The sequence below is a fragment of the Ictalurus punctatus genome, chromosome 6, assembly GCF_001660625.3.
Source record: "Ictalurus punctatus breed USDA103 chromosome 6, Coco_2.0, whole genome shotgun sequence".
NCBI lineage: Eukaryota > Metazoa > Chordata > Actinopteri > Siluriformes > Ictaluridae > Ictalurus > Ictalurus punctatus.
In genome coordinates, this window is record NC_030421.2 from 21399568 (window position 1) to 21422052 (window position 22485).

The following is a 22485-nucleotide window of genomic DNA, read 5'->3' on the forward strand; positions in this document are numbered from 1 at the left end:
GTAGAGTTTAACCAGGTGCACCAACAGTCATAGAACTGTATTAGACATGGGGCCAGTTACCCCACATCTACTACACGTGACTTCCTTCTTCAAGCAAATAGAATAATTTTATCAGATTTTTCTGCCTAAATATAATTTGCATTGACCCAACTGCACTGGCAAAAACAGGTGGATGAACAAAGCTTTTTCACTGGATAAAATGCTCACCATTCTTGTCCTTAACCCGGCTCTCATCGAAGCCGTTGACACGTGACTCAGGCTTGAACTCTAAATTGCCCAGCTTGAGCACAGCAGCCACCAGCTCCAGCACTGACTGCACTTCATCCTCCATGAAACCCACAATCTGCATGGCATTCTGGATAAGAGACGAGAAAATTCCCCAGTCACTAGAGCTCTGATAATAGATTTTATGGAAGAAATCAAGTAACAAAGGAGACCCAACTCACAACAGTGTTACACACAAAGCTTGTTGTGTAAAAACTATGTACTAATATGAATACACTAGACATTATGGTCATTATACAGAGCCCTTTGTGTGGTTATGGACCCATAGGCTGATGCAGGTAATCTTAGCGTAGAAAGGTCATGATAAGGAGGAGACCCTGAGATGGGTTTGAGAGGAAGATTTTCGTGAAGGAGAAAGCATTTAAGCAAATAATTTAGGAACTATATGTTTAGTTTATCCTACTGAAAGCATTACTACAGCACATATAGACTGAACCCCTCCAAAATTAAATGCATTAGCAAATAAAAAAGTGGAGAGGATTTTCACCGATTTATACAGAGCTTTGAATATATACCCATGTCCTTATCCTAACTTACAAGATAAGTATAAGCATGTCACAAAAAACACAGAGTAAGCCTTCAGTAAATATAGCCTGTTCTCTTTTTGTATATCTGGCATGTCAGAATGTGAAACAAGACAGAGATGATATCAAATGAGTAATTTCCGGTGTGTGGAGTATTCTGTGCATCTTACCAAAACTAATTTCCGATTGTTTTGGTAGTTTTGACAGACATTTGACAAACCCATGACTTGCTGTTATTTTCTGACAATGCAGCAGTGTGAATAAATCATGAAGCACAAAAGGTAAGTATTCTCTAAATATTTGGATATGATCGCTCAGTCACAAGGGGCAGAGACAGACATGGAGGGCAGAACTAGCTGAACTATGGTTTTCTAAATGCAGAGCAAAGCTGGGCTTAGAACTATTTATTCAGGAGAACTGCACAGCATTGTCTGCTGCAGTCACTAATTCAAACCAGTTCTGTTGGATGCAGACATCTACTCATCATGGCCAGCACAGAACCTGATAAACAATGACAATGTGAAATGATAAAAATTGTGAAATATAATCTTGCCAAGACATCATAATCACATTTCGGTATGAATTTGGTTAAAGGGAAAGAGAGAGTGAAGCTGGAAAACCTTGGGAACGACACACCTGCTATTTGCTTCTGCTAAGTACTGGTGCAATTAAATTAATCTTTCTTTTGTGTAAAGCTGCTGCATGTAATACTACTACGGACACCTGCTATTAAGATCTCAGACTCCATCTTAAAGAGCACGGACAAAAGCAGATCTACGCTCACACCATGGAACAGCTCAACTGGATATAAAAACTCTGATCTCTACCAAGGATGGTGTGTCTAGTGGCATGGTTATTGCTTTGGTAATTTACCAAATAATCTATAAAACTATTAACTTTACATTTTTAGTTTTTCAAATGTTTATTCAGTATTAAAGCTGATTTAAAGCTCTTTACATTCTGTCAGCTGTTCAAAAGTATATGGTCTTAGAATAGAAGCCTTAAGGTGTAAAGTACTACTTTATATATTTTTTTAATAATAAAATACTTTTGTTTGGCTCTATGACTCTGAATACAGACAGCTTTAATTGTGCCATTGGAAATCAAAAGTTAACCAAGTAATACTGGCCACAGACATCCCACAACAGGCTTGCAGCACTTGTTTGCAGTCGGAAACACAAAAAGGCATCTATTGGGGGGGGGGGGGGGGGGGGGGGGGGGGCGCCTTTCCTTTTGGTCGAAATTAGTATAATATGCGACTTGGTTGGTCTTAGGCAGTATGTTGTCATATAGACACAGTAATTGTATGAACCCAAGATCATAGCTTACTATGAGAGGTGTTTGACCCTGTAGCTCGCTCAATGTTCTTGACACTGCTCTAAAATTGGTGAATCCAATTTAATCAACACTCACAAAGTTTTATCCATTTAGAGCTATTTCAAAAGGATCAGATCACTATTGAGTGGCAAAGCCCTGTCCAAGTCCACATTTTGGCTGTTACAGACTGTATTTTGTGTAGATGTAACTAACTACTGCTAACTTTAGCTCATCTTTTACGTACCTATTATGTAGTCAGAGTTGTTGATAAGGTTAGCCATGTTGCTGTTGATCTAGTGGGTTATGTATGTGTATGTATGTATGTATGTATGTATGTATGTATGTATGTGAAAATATATGACTGAATAACTCACCCTAACTGTCCTGAAATTTGCAGCATCATCAAGTCCATTGACTGTGGCAGAATCAAGACTTAGATAATTATATTTGCTGATGTCTCGGTCCAACTTCAGTTTTTCTGGTGGGGAAAGAAAAAAAAAAAGAGCATGATATATTCTAGAGGCAGTTTGGATCAGCCCTAAACTCCCAGATTTTCTACTATGGGGATCCACACAATTCCCATTCAATTCCAATATTAAATACCCCACAAACATACTTATGGTTAGCTAGGATTTCAAAGGCACACTGCCTCCAGGGTCCTTCAGCTACACTACATTGTTCTCTTACAGTGAGCATGTCAACAATGGACATGGTCCAGTTTAAAAAAAAAAAAAAAAAAGGCAGAACAATAGCTGCTGGCCCAGATACTCAGGGTTTCCCCTTCTGTTTAAAAAAAAAACCCCGAAACAAATCTTCTCTTAACTCAGCTATGCATAACCCCATGCATAAGACTAATGGTCATGTGTAAAGCTGTATGTCCCAAGCCCAAGAGCAGAGCATGTAAGTGCTTGTTGTCTCTTACTGAGTGTTTCATCTGATGCTCCAGATAACAGCTGGTAAAAGACATGGAAATTTCTCTCTCCTCTTGGCTGCTTCACAACACGAGATTTCTCCAAAAGATCTGAAGGAAGAAAGCATTATAACATTGGTATGCACAACATTTTCTCATATCAGCTGAATATTCAACAAGGCCACCCCCTTCAAAGTGCTTCTGAGATCTGAAGAACACACAAGGTGTTTGCTTCCAGGAGGGACAAATATTTGCATTGTCAAGGTGTCTGCAGTGTATGTAGCCACTCATTGTCTATTGTGTTTGTGCTAGAACAGGAAATCTCACAGGAGAGATCTATCTGGAAGGGAGGGAAGCGTGTCTCACTACACACTGACTGATCTGAATTTTGACTAGCATAGGCACACTGTATCCCTGTTGCAAGGTTATTGGGTTTTGTCCCTCTTCTTGAAGCATAAAAAAGAAGAAAAAAAAATCACCTAAGATAGAAGGCCTCAAGACCTGAAATATATACTCCTTCACATCACTGTGCTGATGATATGAAAAAAACAGCACACTAACCTCACCTATTTATATTATACACTTCATTTGAATATATTTACACTTAACCTTTGGGGAAATGATGAATACCAAACATCAGACAATAATAAACACCAAGGGTTAGAGGAAAGATGTTTGTTGAGCTGGTTTAACCCATGCCAGTGAGGGCAAAACCTCAAATATAATGCAAGAGTTTATTAATCTAGTCTTTAGTCCACCTTCTCCAGACTAAACTGTAATCCAAAACGCGTCATGAGACTTTTCCCCACTTTCTTTTTACATGAGCTTCATACATAAACTGTAGAGAAGTTAGAGTAAATGAAAAGAGAGAACGAGGATTATGAAAGTTCAGAAAGTCTCATTCAGACAAAGGAGACTCTTATCTGCATGTTCAGCTTTTGTACATTCAGGAAAAAAAAATTTAATCCAAGAAAACCATACAATCAACATACTTACTTGGTCTATGTAACATTTGAGGAAACTCACCTTTAATCCAAATCCAATAAAAATATTGATTACAACAAGACTGCTAATATTAATTATTCTTAATGTTAATCAGTAATATGCTACAATGAACCAAGTGGACATTAGCAAGTATATATTTTCCAAGTGCTTGTCTCTGGTTGGGTTAATGGAGTCAAAACAATGGAAAACAGTTTTGAAGCAATGAAGCAGACCTGATGAACCAGAAGAACAGGTAAAGAGTAGGGATAGAAAGTAGAGAAAGAACGAGAGAAAGTTTGGCTGTGCCCATGAACTTTCACTGGAAAAACACAAACACTGGTTTATTGATCTTATTCACTCTCTGTTCCCACCTCACATGGACAGGGACATGCCACATAATCTACAACTTAACTTGAACACAATCCAGATTACACAACATCTATTACATCAGGGCACTACTGATTTCATTAGCAATGTTTGTGGAATAAAGCAAAACACCCAATTGTGTGTTCGACATATGCAGCACTGTTTGGGCAAATGAGTTAAGGTCACAGGGAATTTATAGTCACTTAATACACAACAATGGAGCAAATGGTGGCATTCAGAATAGCATAAAATAGGTTGTGTGGATACTGTATCCATGGCAGACGATCTGGGAATGTGTGAGTGTCAGACAGAGTAAGACGTGCAGGAAAGGCTAATCCAAGCCCGAGCTCTTTTGAGTACACCCTGTATTTGTCTGTGTGTCCCAACCCACTAGCATAACTGCAGGAGGAGAACACACTTTTGGGTGGTTTGCAGCAGGGCAGAGCTCCACTGCTGTTTGCTGCAGCCATCACTGTGACCACACAGCTGGATCTGAGAACCTTGTGGAAAAAGGGCAGCTTCTGTAATAGACAGTGAGCCTCAGTGAGGTACTGTTTAATGGGTCAACCCAGTATCGATCCTGTAATTATACTCACAGTTACTGATGACGCCACCCAATGGATCCCCTTTGAAGTCAAACTCGATATCCATGTACTTCCCCTGTGAACGAGGAGAAAATATTTGCATAAAAAAATAAGGAGCTACAAATAAATTGAAATAAAGGGTTTAAACTAGCTGTTTAAACTGTTTTAGCCCTACACAGTCATAATAAGATATGAAGGACCAGTGTGTCCCACCCTGTGATGAGATTGCACCAAGGCCTTTAATATTGCTTAGTGGCATGACATGAAGAACCACACGTATTCACTGTGGCTTTTAAATGGCAGAATAAAAGAGAACACAGAGAAGTGGTAGTGACTGAATCAAGCTAAAAACACAAGACTTCTACAAGAGAGCAATTAAGAAAAATGCCTTCTCCCCCCCAGCTCAGTCTCTTGGTCAGGTTTATTCATAAAGTAGACCATAAATTTTTGCTGGAGTAATGAACTAGCAGTGAGGAAAGTGTGAAGGTGAAAGAAACTACTCTCTGTCCTAACTTAAAACTGAAAAGTAACAGTAAGCTCACTGTCTGGAAGTGTCTTTCACTCACTCCCCCCACAGTTAACATCTCTTCAAAGCTACTACCTCAATAGCTGCAGCCAAATTCAATAAAACGTTTTGCCAGCCATGGGAAGCAACTGATTATTACCCCCCCCCATTGTGCAGAAGATGATGACATTATAATACGAGTTAAAAAAGCATTTGAAGATCTGACAGCAGTAGTTAATGGGCTTGTGGAGTTCTTATGCAGAACATGTAGTGACTCTGGGGCTCTGGACTAATTGAAGAAGTCTGGAATCATGAGATGACATCAAGAAGGAATCTGAAAACAGCCCACATACCCCCACTCTTTTAAAAGCATGTAGTGAGCGTGAGAACACTCCTGCACAACTCCATGTCCCCTCAGATCTGCACGCTGGAATCTAATATTTTTGTTCCCCCACTGGATGGTCCCTCTATATGCATTTACGTAACACTGCAATACTAGCATTAACTTATACAAAACAGATACGGCATTATTAATAATGCATGACCATGGTTTGCCTCTTTGTGGAATTTATTCCTATATTTATTCTTTTTTTATCTCACATTTATCGAGTAGATTTTAGATAGATTTCAGTGATATTGCTGAAATCTTTTAGCAATTGCTCAGCCATAGCCCATTACATAATGCATATCCATTGGAAAGGAAAAGCACCTTTAAGCACCCAAGTCCTCTGAACAGGCCACACGCACACACACAGTTTTGCCTTGATGATATTTTTCAGTGTAAGCTGCTCTGTGCATTGCTCTGAAACTAAGGAGTGTCTGCAGACACACCCAGCGAGTTCTGATGCATACTTGTACAGCTTGATGTTGTTGCCTGGAAAGTTTCAACTAGTGTTTTGGTAGAATCCTGCTTTTTGCATTAATAGTAACTATGTAACAATGACAGTCAATCAACAGAAGAATCCATTTAAAAAAAAGAAAAAAAAAAGAATGAGGTTTACGGTCAATAGCATTTTGGACTCCTGGATTCTTCCTTATAAACTATATAAAGATATAAGGAGCTGTTTTGGTAGGGTTTGTTACTAGATTCAACACTCTACATGAGCTTAATCTTATATAAACAAAAGACACTTAGTGGAGTGATCCAGCCACAGAGCACATTGCCAGAAAGCAGACGGATAGACAGATACTCACAAATCTAGAGGAGTTGTCATTCCTCACAGTTTTGGCATTCCCAAAAGCTGCAAAAGGGAAACACGTACCAAGTGAATGACAAGTAGTAAATTTCTCTACTGGTGGCTATCTAAACAATGCAGTAGAGCAGGGGTTTTTTTTTGTTTTTTTTTTTAAATCTTGTACATTTTAACTGTCTATGGCCCATATAGTGATTTTAAGCCAGAGAACCTAATAATTAAACTTCTTGTAACTTCATGAGCAAGATTGATAAGAGCCAATGTTTTAAAATTGGAAGTAATCTTTTTTTGGACTTTGGAATACACCACTTTATTTCTGGCTGCACAGAGCAAGTACAGGAGTGAGGCCACGGTGCAGGAAGTCTGCCGAGCCTCGGGAGTGGAGATCATTACAGCCAGCAGCTAAACTCTCACAGATGTGGAACTCGGCTGGGCACTTCATTGCTCATGGGCATTTCCTGTGCATGGCCCCACGTTAAAAAACACACATTCCTGTCTGCGATCAGGCAGCAGAGAGCTTTGTGCTCCATTAACAGTCAAGTCAAAGGAAGACAGCTGAAGCAGGGGCAATACTCAGAAAAGGAGGGGCAAGAATGTCTTAGCACCCCTGTTCTCAAACATGTCAAGGGATAAAGGCATGGTTACGAAGTTTTAAGCTCACCGTTTGGTTAGAGGTGAGATTCAGAGCCATGTGAACTGATTCGACCTCAGTAGAAGATGCAACAGGCTTTGTGAGCTACATAACCTGCCTTTGTGGAAACCTACTGAACACACATGTGCACCTGGTAGAACAGACATTTCCTTTGCGTGAAAATCAAATGTCTATTCTATCAGGTGAAATTTGCTGAGGTTCTGATATCTAGTATTGGTGCTTGAGGTTGAGAGATGGTTTTAGCACATGGTCACTTTTGAGTGGTCAGGCTAACAACAGTTAAAATAAAACCTGAAGGACAATATACTTCATAATAATTATGTTTTATATAATTTAACTATAATTTGCAGCTACTATGCTTGTGATACCACCTGTGTTATCTAAAAGTTATATTAAATTACACTGCATGCCAAAGCCAAAAATCCTAAACTGCTAATTAAACATTACATTACGTATATCCTCCCTTTTATTTTTGTACTACCTTGCTACAGAATCTGATAATTATAATTGTGACATAACTACATAAAAGCAGAAATACTGGTCATTTAAACTGGTTTTAGTTTTATATTTCAGTTCGGTGTGGACTCATAAAGAAAAAAATTTACAGATAAAATGCATTATAGATAAAGATGAAGATATAAATGAAAACAATGTGATGAAGGTGAAAGAGCTTTACACATACCCTCTAATACAGGATTGGATTGCAGCAGCTGCTCTTTCACCTTGTTCACCTCCTGGCCCTTCCCACACACCGCAGCCACATATGACATCACCAGCTTGCTGGCCTCTGGAACACATAGTATAATGAGATGGGTCAGAGGTCACACTATTCCAGATGAAACAAGGCCGCACCCCAAAATCCCCCTTACATCATTTTCGTCAGCTCAGCTTTCCCACTCCACCCTAATTCATTACAGAAACACACTACCTCCGCTCACAAAAAAAGAAAGCTAATCCCATTTAGCCCACATTTAATATCATAGTAATGAAATGACAATTATTATAGTGGTGGTACAGGTCCAAATCCCTGAGACAGTGTTCAACAAAAGACTCTCATGTAATTAATCCAGGATGCAATGTAAATTACTCTTCCATGTCTATATTATGCCGTGCTTGAGGATATGGCAGACTTTGGTAAACTGTTAAAAAGACCCCGTAGGAGAATCTTCCTGGTCGTGAAGAGGGATGAAAAACATACTAGGTTTGGTGAATGTTAAAGCTGATCATTCCATGACGATTATGATCATTTCTTTTTACATTCAAGAATACATGAAATACATTTTACATGTAGAAAATAGCTGAAGATAAAAGTAAAAAAAAAAAAAATAGCTAAGAGAAAAAAAAAAGGAGACAACAGGACTTCCGAAGACTTAATATACGCAACAACAACATATGAAGAAAACAGTATAGTTGACAAAATCAGTGATTAATTCATTATCCCAGAAAATTTGGGCACTGGAAAAGGGAGACACATTTTCCATCTTTTTCCTCAGCCTTTGGGTGAGAAACGAGGTCGTCATGGTGCACACACGTTTCTGAGGTACGGACATTATACATTATCCACTTTATTTCTCCCAATCTTAATATTTTACAATAGAGATGGTTCTCTAAAGTCCAGCTGATATACAGAATATGCATTTATGGAAGAACCACCTGACCAAAGTAGAAAACAAGAACTCTGCAATTTAATTCATTGTGGAACAGATTTTGATCATCAGTGAAGCACACTTATAAATGAATTCTATGACCTAGATACTCAAATAGTTTCATCAGCTTTTAAACTACACAAATGAAAAAGCGATTACAAAAATAATCCCAAATAATCTCATTGATGTTCAATGGACTTCCTGAATTCTACTACACCAAGGAGTTGTGATGGATGGAAAAAAGTAATTAAATGCAAGATCAATAAATATGCATGCTAATAACACATATCATTTCAAGTTCCCTTTATATGTAAAACAGCAAGTCATGTTGAAAAGACTGCTTGTTTAATTTTTGCAGCAGTATTCCTGGTTAAGCATCATAGTGAATTAGGAATCCATCAGTCAGCAAGCATAGGAAAAAAACCTGTAAATGCTGACATCATTCTCGGCAGCTCTCTAGCAAGCCCAAGCAAAGCTCAGCTGTGCCAGCACTGAAGTGACCGGCTAAAGTGGAGCATATTCACACTGAGAGAAGACCTCAGTATAACCTTATCCACTTTTAAAAGCAGTTTGGACCTGGCAGACTACGACATCACATGGGGGCTGAAATCATCTCAATGTTGTCCAATAAGCACTCTGTATTTGAAGATGGGCAGGAACTATCATGCAGGAGAACCATAATTAGTTTGTAAAAACAAATGAACTGAGGAAGTTTATGACTAGTGAAGAATTAGGCACTATAAACAAAAACAGACATACAAGCCCTGGCCTTTAGGAGAATATAAGATGGCCACCATGTGTGAAAATTAAATGGAGACCATAAGTGATACCCATACCAATGAATAACTCATAACTTCTGTTTGATGCTAGACTACACCTGGCAAACATTTACAGTTCTTTATCTGACTCCAGATGCAGATGAGAAATTCACCACACACAAAAAAGCACAAAGAATATAAATATCTAATTCTGCTTTATCAAAGAATCTTTAAAGCAACTTCTGTACAGTTTTATATATACAGTATCTCACAAATGTGAGATAAACACATTTTTGCAAATATTTGATTATATATTTTCATGTGACAACACTGAAAAAATGACACTTTGCTACAATGTAAAGTAGTGAGTGTACAGCTTGTATAACAGTGCAAATTTACTTTCCCCTCAAAATAACTCACACAGCCATTAATGTCTAAACCGCTAGCAACAAAAGTGAGTACACCCCTAAGTGAAAATATCCAAATTGGGCCCAATTAGCCATTTTCCCTCCCCGATGTCACGTGACTTGTTAGTGTTACAAGGTCTCGGTGTGAATGGGGAGCAGGTGTGTTAAATTTGGTATCATCGCTCTGACACTCCCTTATACTGGTCACTGGAAGTTCAACATGGCAACTCATGGCAAAGAACTCTCTGAGGATCTGGAAAAAATAACTTGTGCTCTATATAAAGATGGCCTAGGCTATAAAAAGAATGCCAAGACCCTGACACTGAGCTGCAGCACAGTGGCCAAGACCATACAGTGGTTTAACAGGACAGGTTCCACTCAGAACAGGCCTCGCCATGGTCGACCAAAGAAGTTGAGTGCACGTGCTCAGCGTCATTTCCAGAGGTTGTCTTTGGGAAATAGACGTATGAGTGCTGCCAGCATTGCTGCAGAGTTTGAAGGGGTGGGGGGGGGTCAGCCTGTCGGTGCTCAGACCATACGCCGCACACTGCATCAAATTGGTCTGCATGGCTGTCATCCCAGAAGGAAGTCTCTTCTAAAGATGATGCACAAGAAAGCCCACTAACAGTTTGTTGAAGATAAGCAGACTAAAGACATGGATTACTGGAACCATCTCCTGTGGTCTGATGAAACCAAGACCACCATCTTGGTTAAGATGGTGTCAAGCGTGTGTGGCGGCAACCATGTGAGGAGTACAAAGACAAGTGTGTCTTGCCTACAGTCAAGCATGGTGGTGGGAGTGTCGTGGTCTGGGGCTGCATGAGTGCTGCCGGCACTGGGGAGCTACAGTTCATTGAGGGAACCATGAATGCCAACATATACTGTGACATACTGAAGAAAAGCATGATCAGTATGCAGTATTCCAGCATGATACCGACCCCAAACACACCTCCAAGATGACCACTGCCTTGCTAAAGAAGCTGAAGGTGAGGGTGATGGACTGGCCAAGCATGTCTCCAGACCTAAACCTCATTGAGCATCTGTGTGGCATCCTCAAACGGAAGGTGGAGGAGCACAAGGTGTCTAACATCCACCAGCTCCGTGATGTCATCATGAAGGTGTGGAAGAGGACTCCAGTGGCAACCTGTGAAGCTCTGGTGAACTCAATGCCCAAGAGGGTTAAAGCAGTGCTGGAAAATAATGATGAAAATATTGACACTTTGGGGCCAATTTGGAAATTTTCACTTAGGGGTGTACTCACTTTTGTTGCCAGTGGTTTAGACATTAACGGCTGTGTGTTGAGTTATTTTGAGGGGACAGCAAATTTACACTGTTACACAAGCTGTACACTCACTACTTTACATTGTAGCAAAGTGTCATTTCTTCAGTGTTGTCACATTAAAAGTCATAATCAAATATTTACAAAAATGTGACTTTTGTAAGATACTGTGTGTGTATATGTATGTATATGTCAATATATATATATATATATATATATATATATATATATATATATATATATATATAAAAATTGCTACAACTATAAGACCAGCACAGATTAAATTAAGATTTATTATGATCTAATAATGCAGTGCAAAAGTGTTACATTTTGTTCATATACTGTACTGCCATGCATGTCCTGGTAGATCAAATAATTAAGCATATTCATTCTCACAGGGCTCACATCAGCCTTACCAGTCTTTCCTGCACCACTTTCTCCAGTAATGAGGATACACTGGTCCTTATCTTGATCCCGAAGAGACCGATATGCTTCATCTGCCAGAGCATAACTGGAAGACAAAATATTACATAGGGTATGAATATATAGGATATATAGGATACTTAGGAGTTGAAAAAACTATAGGTCATAAATATGGTTTAACTGGTTTTTGCATAAAACTGTACTCTGAAATACATGCACTCATTGAAGGCTCCCAGTTTAAATTTAAATCAGCATTAGACTTCCCAACCTCATAGAAAAGCTTTTTTCATCTCCTACACTTTTGTGTGAGAGGAGAAGAAATGAATGGTTAAGCATACCACATGTCCGCTAAACAGCAGCACATTGCAATCCTAGACAGAATTAGGTCGCATCTGCATAACAGTCAACAAATGTGTTGAATCAAGAGATGGCATTTTGCTTTACTGGTGGTTTAATCTTGGCTGATATACATTATAAAGTTCTCACACAATCACTCACAGAAAAAAAATATTCACAATATACTTAAACATGTAACATCACTTCTAATTCACCACTGAATGTTGCATCTTGAGTTCTCACATTTTCAACTCTCAAATAGGCAGTTACAGTTTGTAGAGGTGGAATGAATGGAAAAATGGGTCATATTGTCCTGCACTGAGGAGGCTGTACAACAATAACCTGATTGTGATTGATTTGCTTGCATGGAACTGTACAAACAAAAATGCCACCAGCAGAGAGGAGAGAGGAGCGAGCATATGGGTGATGACGTATGCTCTAAGAATCATAATCAGACTCAACCAACCCACATTCTATGTCAAAGCTATTTTATTTCACTTCCATTATGGCACAACACTTTAATCTAGTCAGCCAGGCAGCTAACTCGCTCAGTCTCCCAGTTTTCCCTCTGTCTGTACTTTTCTACAATCATTACCCAGGAATGTTCCAGAACCACCACTAATAATAGCTCTGATTGTGAGGGAAATGTTGCATGTAGTTTCCCCTTCTGTAAAACATTTAGAAACACATGAGGCTCAAGTCTGCAGGGAATTCTGTGTTGCCTGTATATATGTTATATACACACAATCAACTCCAGAATTGCTGACATCCCTCATGAAAAAAGTAAAAATTTAAATAAAATAATACACACAAGGTGAAGATGGATCATTTCCAGTAAGATTTAGATACCTGATACTTATACATGGATCTTAAACACTCCTCCATTCAAAATATTTCAAGCTCTATTTATATTTTCATGTTTGCTCATATACATTTTCCTCTTATTAACTCATACCATTTCAGGCTTCAAAATAAAACAACAAAACCATGACCAAAATATTCATCATTATGCCACTAGCTTATTTTACATTCGGTGTGGATGCTTGACTCTGCATGCAGTCCCATTTATTTCAATGAACATAGCAATGACAGCTCAGTTCTGGTCTCATCTGGCCACAACACATGATTCCACCAGTTTTGATGATGTCTTGTGAAGTTCAGGCACTGCAGTTTGTGGGTTGATTCCAGGAAGGGCAACCCCTCCAGTCAGTTCTCCTGTACATTGTGTCTTATATTTTAGTTTAAACTTAACAATCCCAAGTATCAAATAAACTATGATAATGATTACTAATTCTTTCACAGAGCTGGCACAACACAACTGCAAAGCAGGGCTCACAAAAAAAAAAATCCAATTATTCACAATCCCTAATATAGCTTCATGCTACTCAAAGCAAAACCTTGCTGAAACAAACCAAATGATCCTAACTGCAAATGGATATCCAACTGTGCGCTGTACAGAAAAGGGAAGCCAAAAACTGGAAGTGGCAATAGAAATGGGTGGAGGCTTGGCACATGTGGAAATAGGCACAGCACAAGAAAGAGAGAGAGGGTGACAGAGGGACATTGAGCATTACATCATGAAAGAAATGTGCAGAGTCTAGAGAACAGATGTTGGTGCTTTGTGGGTAAATGTGGAAACACAACCTAAGCCATACAAAGGAGGACAATAGCAGAATTACCCCCAACATTGCATGGGGAAGCACAACAGCAGGGATGAGTAGAAGGGATTGGTTATCATGATGAATATGAAAGCATTAAATCTGAATATGATAAGAGCCTACAGTGGGGGAAATAAGTATTGGCTGCGTCATATATATATATATATATATATACACATACACACACACACACACACACACACACACACACACACACACACACACACACACAAGACATCAGTATTAACTCAAGAAATCTGGAAATATAAAGAATTCCCAACATTAAAGCCAATAAATAAAGTTGTGTGTAATAAAGCGGAATGACACAGGAAAAAAGTATTGACCACGTTAGGAAAAAACGGTTCTCCAAGGCAAGGCAAGGCACCAGCTGAAATCAGTCAGTAATTCTACCCCCTATCTGTGCAAATTTATATCAGCAGGGTTAGTAAATTGATGGTCTATAAAAAGGCTTTTCGTTACCAAGGTGTCACACAAGAAACATCTCATGATGGGTAAAGGCAAAGAGCTCTCCCAAGACCTTCGCAACCTTATTGTTGAAAAACATATAGATGGAATCGGATATAGACATATTTCAAAACCTCTGAATCCTCTAGTAAGCACCGTTGGGGCCATTATCCGCAATTGGAAACATCATCACTCCGTCATCAACCGGCCACGCACAGGAGCTCCTCTGAAGATTTCTGGCCAGGGAGTCAGAAGAATAGTCAGAAGAGTAGCCCAAGAGCCAAGGACCACTCAGAAACAGCTATAGAAACACTTTGAGGCAGCAGATGCCATCGTCACAGAGAAAACAAAAGGCAATGCACTCCACTGCTCATGCTCACCACTCAAGACTCAATTACTAAAGAGAAGGCATGTTGAAGCTCGTTTAAAGTTTGCTACAGCTCATTTGGACAAGCTTATGAAAAACTGGGAGAGTGTAGTCTGGTCAGACGAGAGTAAAATTGAACTTTTTGGCTATCATACTACACACCATGTTTGAAGAAGAAATGGCACTGCACATCACCCTAAAAACACTATACCAACAGTGAAGTTTGGAGGTGGAAGCATCATGTTGTGGGGCTGTTTTTCAAAACATGGTACTGGCAGACTTCATAAAATTGAAGGAACGATGAACGGAGCCCTTTACCGGAAGATTCTTGAGAAGAATCTGCTGCCATCCACCAAGATGATGAAGATGAGACGTGGGTGGACCTTCCAGCAGCACAACGATCCAAAGCATACAGCAAAGGAAACTCTCAATTGGTTTCAGAGAAATAAATCAAGGTGTTAGAATGGCTAGTCAATCACCTGACTTTAATCCAATTGAACAAGATTTAAAGACAATATGTTTAGAAGAATGTGCCAAAATCACCCTTGAATTCTGTGGCTGATTAATTTATTCATACAGGAAGCGTCTTGAAGCTGTCATTACAAACAAATACAATTTGTAATGACAGCTTCAAGTTTGTAATGTCATTACATTACAAACTCAGTGGCTTCTCCACTGAGCATTAAAAAAATTTCAGTTAGCGTGTTCAATACTTTTTTCCTGTATCATTCCACTTTATTACAGATAACTTTATTTATGGACTTTAATATTGTGAATTCTTTATGTTTCTGGATTTCTTGAGTTAATGAATGAATGCCTTTTATTGTCACTATACATATGTACAATGAAATTAAGAGCCACTCCTTTTTTGTTCCGTGCAAACATGTACATTCAATAAACAAGAAGAATAAACAGATAAATACACAGATAAATAAACAAGATAAATAAACAAGATATGCAAGATAGATATGCAAGATAGATATTGGGGTGGATGGGGGAGGTACTATGAAATGCACAGTTTTGAGACACTATATACATATGCTATGGACTCAGTACATGTATTTGTTTATAATGGTAATAGCTTTCAGGAAGAAACTATTCTTAAATCTACTAGTCCTTGTTTTGATGCACCTGTAACGTCTCCCTGAGGGCAACAGATTGAACAGATCAAAGCCAGGGTGAGAACTGTCCTTAATGATGGTTTTTCCTCTGCTGAGGCAACGGGAAGTGTAAATATCCATCAGGGAGGGGAGAGGGCAGCCAATGATCTTCTGTGCTGCTCTTACTACTCTCTGAAGCCTCTCCCTGTCTGCTGCGGTGCAGCTACCGTACCACACCGTGATACAGTATGTCAGCAGGCTCTCGACGGACGAGTGGTAGAAGATCAGCAGCAGATTGGAGTCCAGATTGTACTTCCTGAGAACCGTCAGGAAGTGTAGCCGCGTTTGAGCCTTCTTGATAACCGCTGTGATGTTGTCCGTCCAGGAGATGTTTGCAGAGATAAGGACGCCAAGAAACCGGACGGTGTGGACCTTCTCCACACACTCACCATTAATGAAGAGGGGGGCCAGCTCAGTATTGTGTTTTCTGAAGTCTACAATAAGTTCCTTGGTTTTCTTGGTGTTTAGAGTCAGATTGTTCTTTGAACACCAGGCTGCCAAGTTTAGGACTTCCTCTCTGTAGGCTGCCTCCTCTCCTTTTGAGATAAGTCCGACCACTGTGGTGTCGTCAGCAAACTTGATGATAAGATTATTGTTGTAAACTGGTCTACAGTCGTATGTGTAGAGACAGTACAGGAGGGGGCTCAACACACAGCCCTGTGGAGAACCTGTGGTCAACATGCGAGTGGAGGAGAGGTGGGGTCCGAGTCTCACTGTCTGGGACCGGTTGGTGAGAAAGTCCTTTATCCAGGCACACGTGAGGCGGGGGAGGCCAAGGGTGACCAATTTGGTGACGAGAGTGTCCGGAATTAATGTATTAAAAACCGAACTGTAATCCACAAAAAGCATCCGGACGTAGCTCTGTTGCTTCTCTAGATGTCTCAACACGTAGTGGACAGCTACGGCGATAGCATCCTCTGTGGATCTGTTTGCACGATAAGCAAATTGAAAAGGATCGAAATCTGGGGGGAGGTAGTCCTTGATGTGCTGAAGAACCAATCTCTCAAAGCACTTCATGATAACTGGAGTGAGGGCCACAGGATGATAATCATTCAGGCTAGTGGTGGGCGACTTCTTTGGCACTGGGATGATTATGGCTGATTTTAGGCAGGCCGGGATGACTGCTTGGGCCAGGGAGAGATTGAAAATTCTGGTAAAGATGTGGGCAAGCTGGTGGGCACACGATCTGAGCACGTTACCAGGTACACCGTCTGGGCCAGCAGCCTTCCTGGGGTTCACTGCCAGAAACATCCGTCTAACATCATGTTCCCTCACAGTAAGTAGAGTGGTGCAGGAACCAGAAGGGGATAGAGGCAGGGCTGGACTGGTACGGGGGCCAGATGAGGGTGGAGGTGGGGGTGGAGCAGATGAGTGCTGTTGTTGTGATGTTTCAAAGCGAGCAAAGAAGCAATTTAGCTCTTCTGCCAGAATCGCACTCAGGTCTCCTGTTGTCGCCTCACGGCCTCTGTAGTTCGTGATGTTCTGTATGCCCTGCCACACCTCCCGTTTATTTTTGCTGGACAGGTGGGACTCTATGCTCCTCTTATAGGCCGCCTTAGCTTCCTTAATACCACCTTTCAGGTTGGCACGGGCAGCTCTGTACAGAGCTCTATTACCAGACCTGAAGGCAGCGTCGCGGGCTTTGAGTAGTGTGTGGACCTGTTTGGTCATCCATGGTTTCTGGTTTTGGAAAACCCGGATGTTTTTTCCCACAGTCACATTTCCGATACAGAACTTGATATAGTCCAGTACTGTTCCTGTTAATGTTTCTAGCTCTTGATGTTCAAACAAATCCCAGTCTGTCTGTTCGAAGCAGTCCTGTAGTTTGCAGAATGCATCATCAGGCCAGGTGGTAACAGTCTTTATAGTGGTCTTGACACTGCGTCTGAGGGGGGTGTAGGCAGGGGAGAGCAGGAGGGAGAGATGGTCTGATTGGCTGAGGTGGGGGAGAGGTATGGCTCTATACGCGTGCTTAATGTTGGAGTAAACATGATCCAGAGTGTTCGCCCCTCTAGTAAAACACTTAAAATGTTGACAGAATTTCGGGAGTACAGTCTTCAAGTTTGCCTTATTAAAGTCTCCTGCAATTATGTGAACACTGTCGGGGTAAGCCCGCTGCTGTTCGTTTATGGTGTTCAACAGGAGAGAGAGCGCCGTGTTCACAATGGCGTGGGGTGGAATATATACAGCCGTGATAATCACTACTGCTAGCTCTCTCGGTAGAAAAAAGGGCCGACATCTTAAAGACATGTACTCGAGGTCAGGGGAACAATGTTTATCTATCATTGTTCCGTTGTTACACCAATTCTCATGCACATACATACAGAGCCCCCCCCCGCTCTTACCGGAGTCCTCAGTCCTGTCCCAGCGAAGCATAGTACGACCTGCTAGCTGCATGCTAGCATCGGGTATCCTCGGATGAAGCCAGGTTTCAGTAATAATCAAAACACAGCAGTCAAGAACGTAGCGATTTCCAGCTAGTTGTAATTCCAAGTTGTCGATTTTATTCACTAGGTATCTGGCATTGGAGAGAAACAGGCTCGGTAAAGGTGGCTTGTGTGGTTGTTTTCTTAGCCTTAGCATAATACCGGACCTGCATCCCCGCTTTTGCTTCCTCTCCCTCCTCCGTCTGCGCCGCCTTCTGGACCCGACAACAATCCACGGAGAGCCCGGCAATCTCGCTATGTCGTCTGGGATGTTGTGCGTGTGATGAAACATTCTCGAAATAGGTATGCGGTGTTGGTCCCCAATATCTATAAGGTTCTGACTTGTATAGCGGATGTTCGTGGAACCGATAATGCTCAAACAAGTAATAAAGAAATAATACAAAAACAACGAAAGAGAGCACTGGAAAGGAGAGCCGTGAGCCGCAGCAACTGTGTGCGCCGCCATCTTGCGCAGTAAGTGCATTACACACTTGGGTCACACTGATGTCTGGTGAAAATTTCGTGTGAATAGCCTCATTGGAAATATATTTACTGAAAAAAATGTTGATACGTCCAATACTCATTTCCCCACTGTATATGGTGATCCATGCATACACTGCATACTTCAGTGGGGTGTCTGCTCAATCACAACACCAAACAAAAGGGAGGGGATACGTATCAGATTTGTCACAGACTTCCGTACATAGCTCTGAACTGCACAAGGATAAATAATTAAAAAAGAAACACTAAATGATTGTGTGTGAATTTATATTCTTAAACAGTATGCTACTGTGAATGATACAAAGCCTAGCAAGAGGAAATCAAAGCAACATCTGAGAACACCAAAGCAGGCAGTTGGTAAGGCTATACCCAGAGGCTTCCACATCTGGCCAGAGGCTGAAAGAGGATGTTTGTGTGGAGGATGGGGAGGTGCCTGGCACACCCATCAGCACCATCTTGCAGGAGAATGACCTGTAATTTCAGTTTCCTTGTGGTAGGGTTGAGGCCAATAGCCACAACATGATTCAATGTTGAAAATAGAAAGTCCTTCCACTGGTAGCCTTGCGAAGGTGAACGTTTATCACCCAAGATAAACTTTCAGATGGAGAATGCAGTAATTAACCTTAGTGTCAATTTTTTTTTTTTTTTTTTAATGACCAACTTGAAGAGCTTCAGGAAAATGACCCAGTGATCTGAAACCAGAACTGGTTTCAAAAAGTCACACTTGTAATTACAAAAATGTAGCTAATTAATGCAGGATAATACTGCACAGCCACACAGAAGCATAATGTTCCCAGTCGGGCCAACATTGGTGAACAGATCTGAGGCGGAAACTCAGATAATTAGTGATCCTAAAGACATGTGGACACTACAGCTAGGTCTGGCACTAATAATCTGGCTAGGCTCAGAACGAAACTGCAAAATAGAGTCAAATGAATATTGGGGATCAGGTACAATGCCAGTATCAGCCATGTCCCACTGTATGGAGAATCAAGGGAAGGGTCCTAGGTCCTAATTTTCTTTCTCATATCATCTTCGGGAGTTTTTCCTGGCCACCGTCTTGCTCAATAGGGATAAACTCAAACACTTAATTTAATTGAATTGAAAGACCCAGTACCCACTGGAGACTCATATTTGGCTTTAGAACATCTGGGGATCCCCTAGGATGAGCTAGAAACTGTGGCCACAGATAGAAAAGTCCTGGCTGAACTTCTTAGTCTATTGCCACTTCAAGCCCCCTGAAGTAAAATGAATGAATGAATGAATGAATGAATGAATGAATGTATACTCTACACAATAGAAGCAAGGCTAACAACTTCATACCTGCATGAAAAACATTTAGAGCTAAATCCATAATTTGCTCCTATCACTCAGGGAACCTATACATAGCAGCTTATTATTCCTGGCCTCTATTGAAATAGCCAAATACCATCGGCTGGGCATGATTCTAAGGGTCTATGAAACCTGACAGAGACCAACAGCTTCCAGTTCCCCTTTTGACCTGGAGGTCATGAAGGCTTTCCCATCACTACAGGATGTGGAACCAAGGAGAAGACCAAAAAATATGGACTTCCTCCAACCACTTTACAGTATGTGTCTGCAGGACTGATCACATGCAAAAATATTGTTATAAATAAAAATAAAAAAACCCCAAACAAACAAACAAAAAAAACCCTTTGATTTAAGCAGTGCCAGAATACACCATTGTATGGAAACCAGTAATATGTTTAAGTGTTTGGTGATGAAGTAATTGCACAAGACTTTGACAGGGTAGAATTGTGAGACACAATGAGCTTTGCCCAGATGTCTGTACTCTGCAGGATTTCCGTATCTTGTGTTGAACGAGCTGCAGGGGAATTGGAGGTGTTCCTTGTGAGATGACCAGGCAGCATCGGGAACACAGTCTCTTACAGCAGACAATGGGCTACAAATAGCTTACAGGACCAAAAGGTTCAAAACACACATGTGCAATCAGCCAGGTGGCAGTAAACCTGTCAGCTGTTTCCTACTGAAGCATGAAGCAGTTCCAAAAAATTTGTTTAGATGAACAGCTAGCCTGTGTTCTAGGCTAATTTGTATATGTAAGCCTTGGGAAGCTCTTATGTGGCTTCAGTTAGAGACCTTACAAAACAATAGGTTTTCCCAAAATCCCACAGGTTTAAGCCATTTAGCAGTTTCTATTTTCCTGGCTGACATACAGGCTGCCTTATTTCCAACATGTACATACATCTTAGATGATAAGTTTTACACTTAAAACAATGGCAGTATGTGAGACACACTTGAGGAAAGCCCCTAGCTCCAAACAACACACACGACCATACTGCACACACATACAGGAGATCAGGAAGAGAAAAGTGTGAAGCAGGCTTTTTTTAGCGTCTACACCTTGGATGGCTACAGTATTTCCCTGTCTACTCTGAGTCAGGCTTCCTGACTAAGGCAGGAGTTGGAGAGCTGCAAACTGGGTGATCTGGGTGTGTGAAGTTGGCCAGCTGACCTTGAATCAGAGCTCCACATGAACTGTTTCAGAATGACACACAGTACAATACCATATACTTGAGTGATGGCTGGCCACATGCACCATTCAAATTAAAGGCGTAGAAGTGTGTTGGCTTGGGGTAGTAGTTTTGACTAGGGCAACAGTAAAAAGTTGCTCCCTAAATAGAGGGGGCAGGTCAGCCTACTCTGTCTGGTGCAAAGCATCAGTGTCATGATTTGCATTACAAGACAGGATTAGAAAAACAGATTTAATAGAAAGTTGCAAAAGTTTAGCTACATTCGCCAAGTAAATGGCACCCACATACACCAAAAGTCCACTCCTTTAGGCTGTGTAGGTAAGGATGGAGAAGGCAAACGGAAGCACTAAGTGAACACTGTGTCTTTCAGTCGAACATAAGAGCCTCTTTTCTAACATAACACACCACTCAAGTATACAGTGTCTCTGTGTTCTAGTGCCCTGATGCCCCACAGTGAGAACATCCTTTTCTAAAATTTAAAATTAGATTTTAAAGCAGACCAGATTGCCTTAGATATGTGAAATGAGAAAAGTCACTAAATGATGAAGCAGATACTCCCCCCCCCCATACACACACAAAGGATACATAGAGAAAAATGCCAAAAATAATGCATCATTTGACTTCTCTCTGGGGGAGGCGTGACCTAAATGTAACCTTTTTTGGATCCAGTGCTGATGGGTATGAGACCAGTCTCTGCTAGACTACAGTTGGAGCTATTGTAGCTCATGTTGAGAGGCTTCAGGAAGGCCAATCTACACGAAGAAAACCTTGTTTATCCAACTAGCCAGCAGGAAGTGGAGTGGGTCACCAGACCGGGACTGGGTCACCACTGCCTTTGTTTGGCAATAAATTAACAATAAAGGCAATAAAATTAAAAATAAATATTGTTACTAAAACACCAACTAATGTAGTAGAGACACAACCAAACATAATAACTTTGCCAGTGTAAAGCTGGTGCCAAGATGTCTGAACCTGCAGAAAATGGTTCGATGAGAAAACAAAGGATTCTTATGAAAATTAACATTTGAAATCTCTCCCAAAGAATTAGCAAATTCATCTGAGATAACATCACACTGAGTGGAGACTGGAAGATCACACCTCAACATTGTTCTTCTACAATGCTCCCTCTCCCTCCCTCTGCCCCCCACCCCCTCTCTCTCTGTGTTGAGATCACCTTAAACTCACCCAAGGTCTATATGCATTAGACAGTATGTTTAATATGA

At 40.7% G+C, this 22485-nt stretch overlaps 1 protein-coding gene across 5 annotated transcripts in view; it reads right to left on the reverse strand.

The window, feature by feature from the left end:
- Positions 1 to 22485, reverse strand: part of myo1b (myosin IB) — a 67745-nt gene that overhangs the window by 18536 nt on the left and 26724 nt on the right. For all 5 annotated transcript variants that reach the window (XM_053680990.1, XM_053680989.1, XM_047156083.2 and 2 more), the window contains exons 4-10: positions 11827 to 11921; positions 8003 to 8107; positions 6670 to 6716; positions 4983 to 5046; positions 3049 to 3147; positions 2501 to 2604; positions 208 to 355 (exon numbers count right to left, since the gene is read on the reverse strand). In XM_053680990.1, the coding sequence (XP_053536965.1) occupies positions 208 to 355; positions 2501 to 2604; positions 3049 to 3147; positions 4983 to 5046; positions 6670 to 6716; positions 8003 to 8107; positions 11827 to 11921 (662 nt within the window). The remainder of the gene's footprint in view (positions 1 to 207; positions 356 to 2500; positions 2605 to 3048; positions 3148 to 4982; positions 5047 to 6669; positions 6717 to 8002; positions 8108 to 11826; positions 11922 to 22485) is intronic.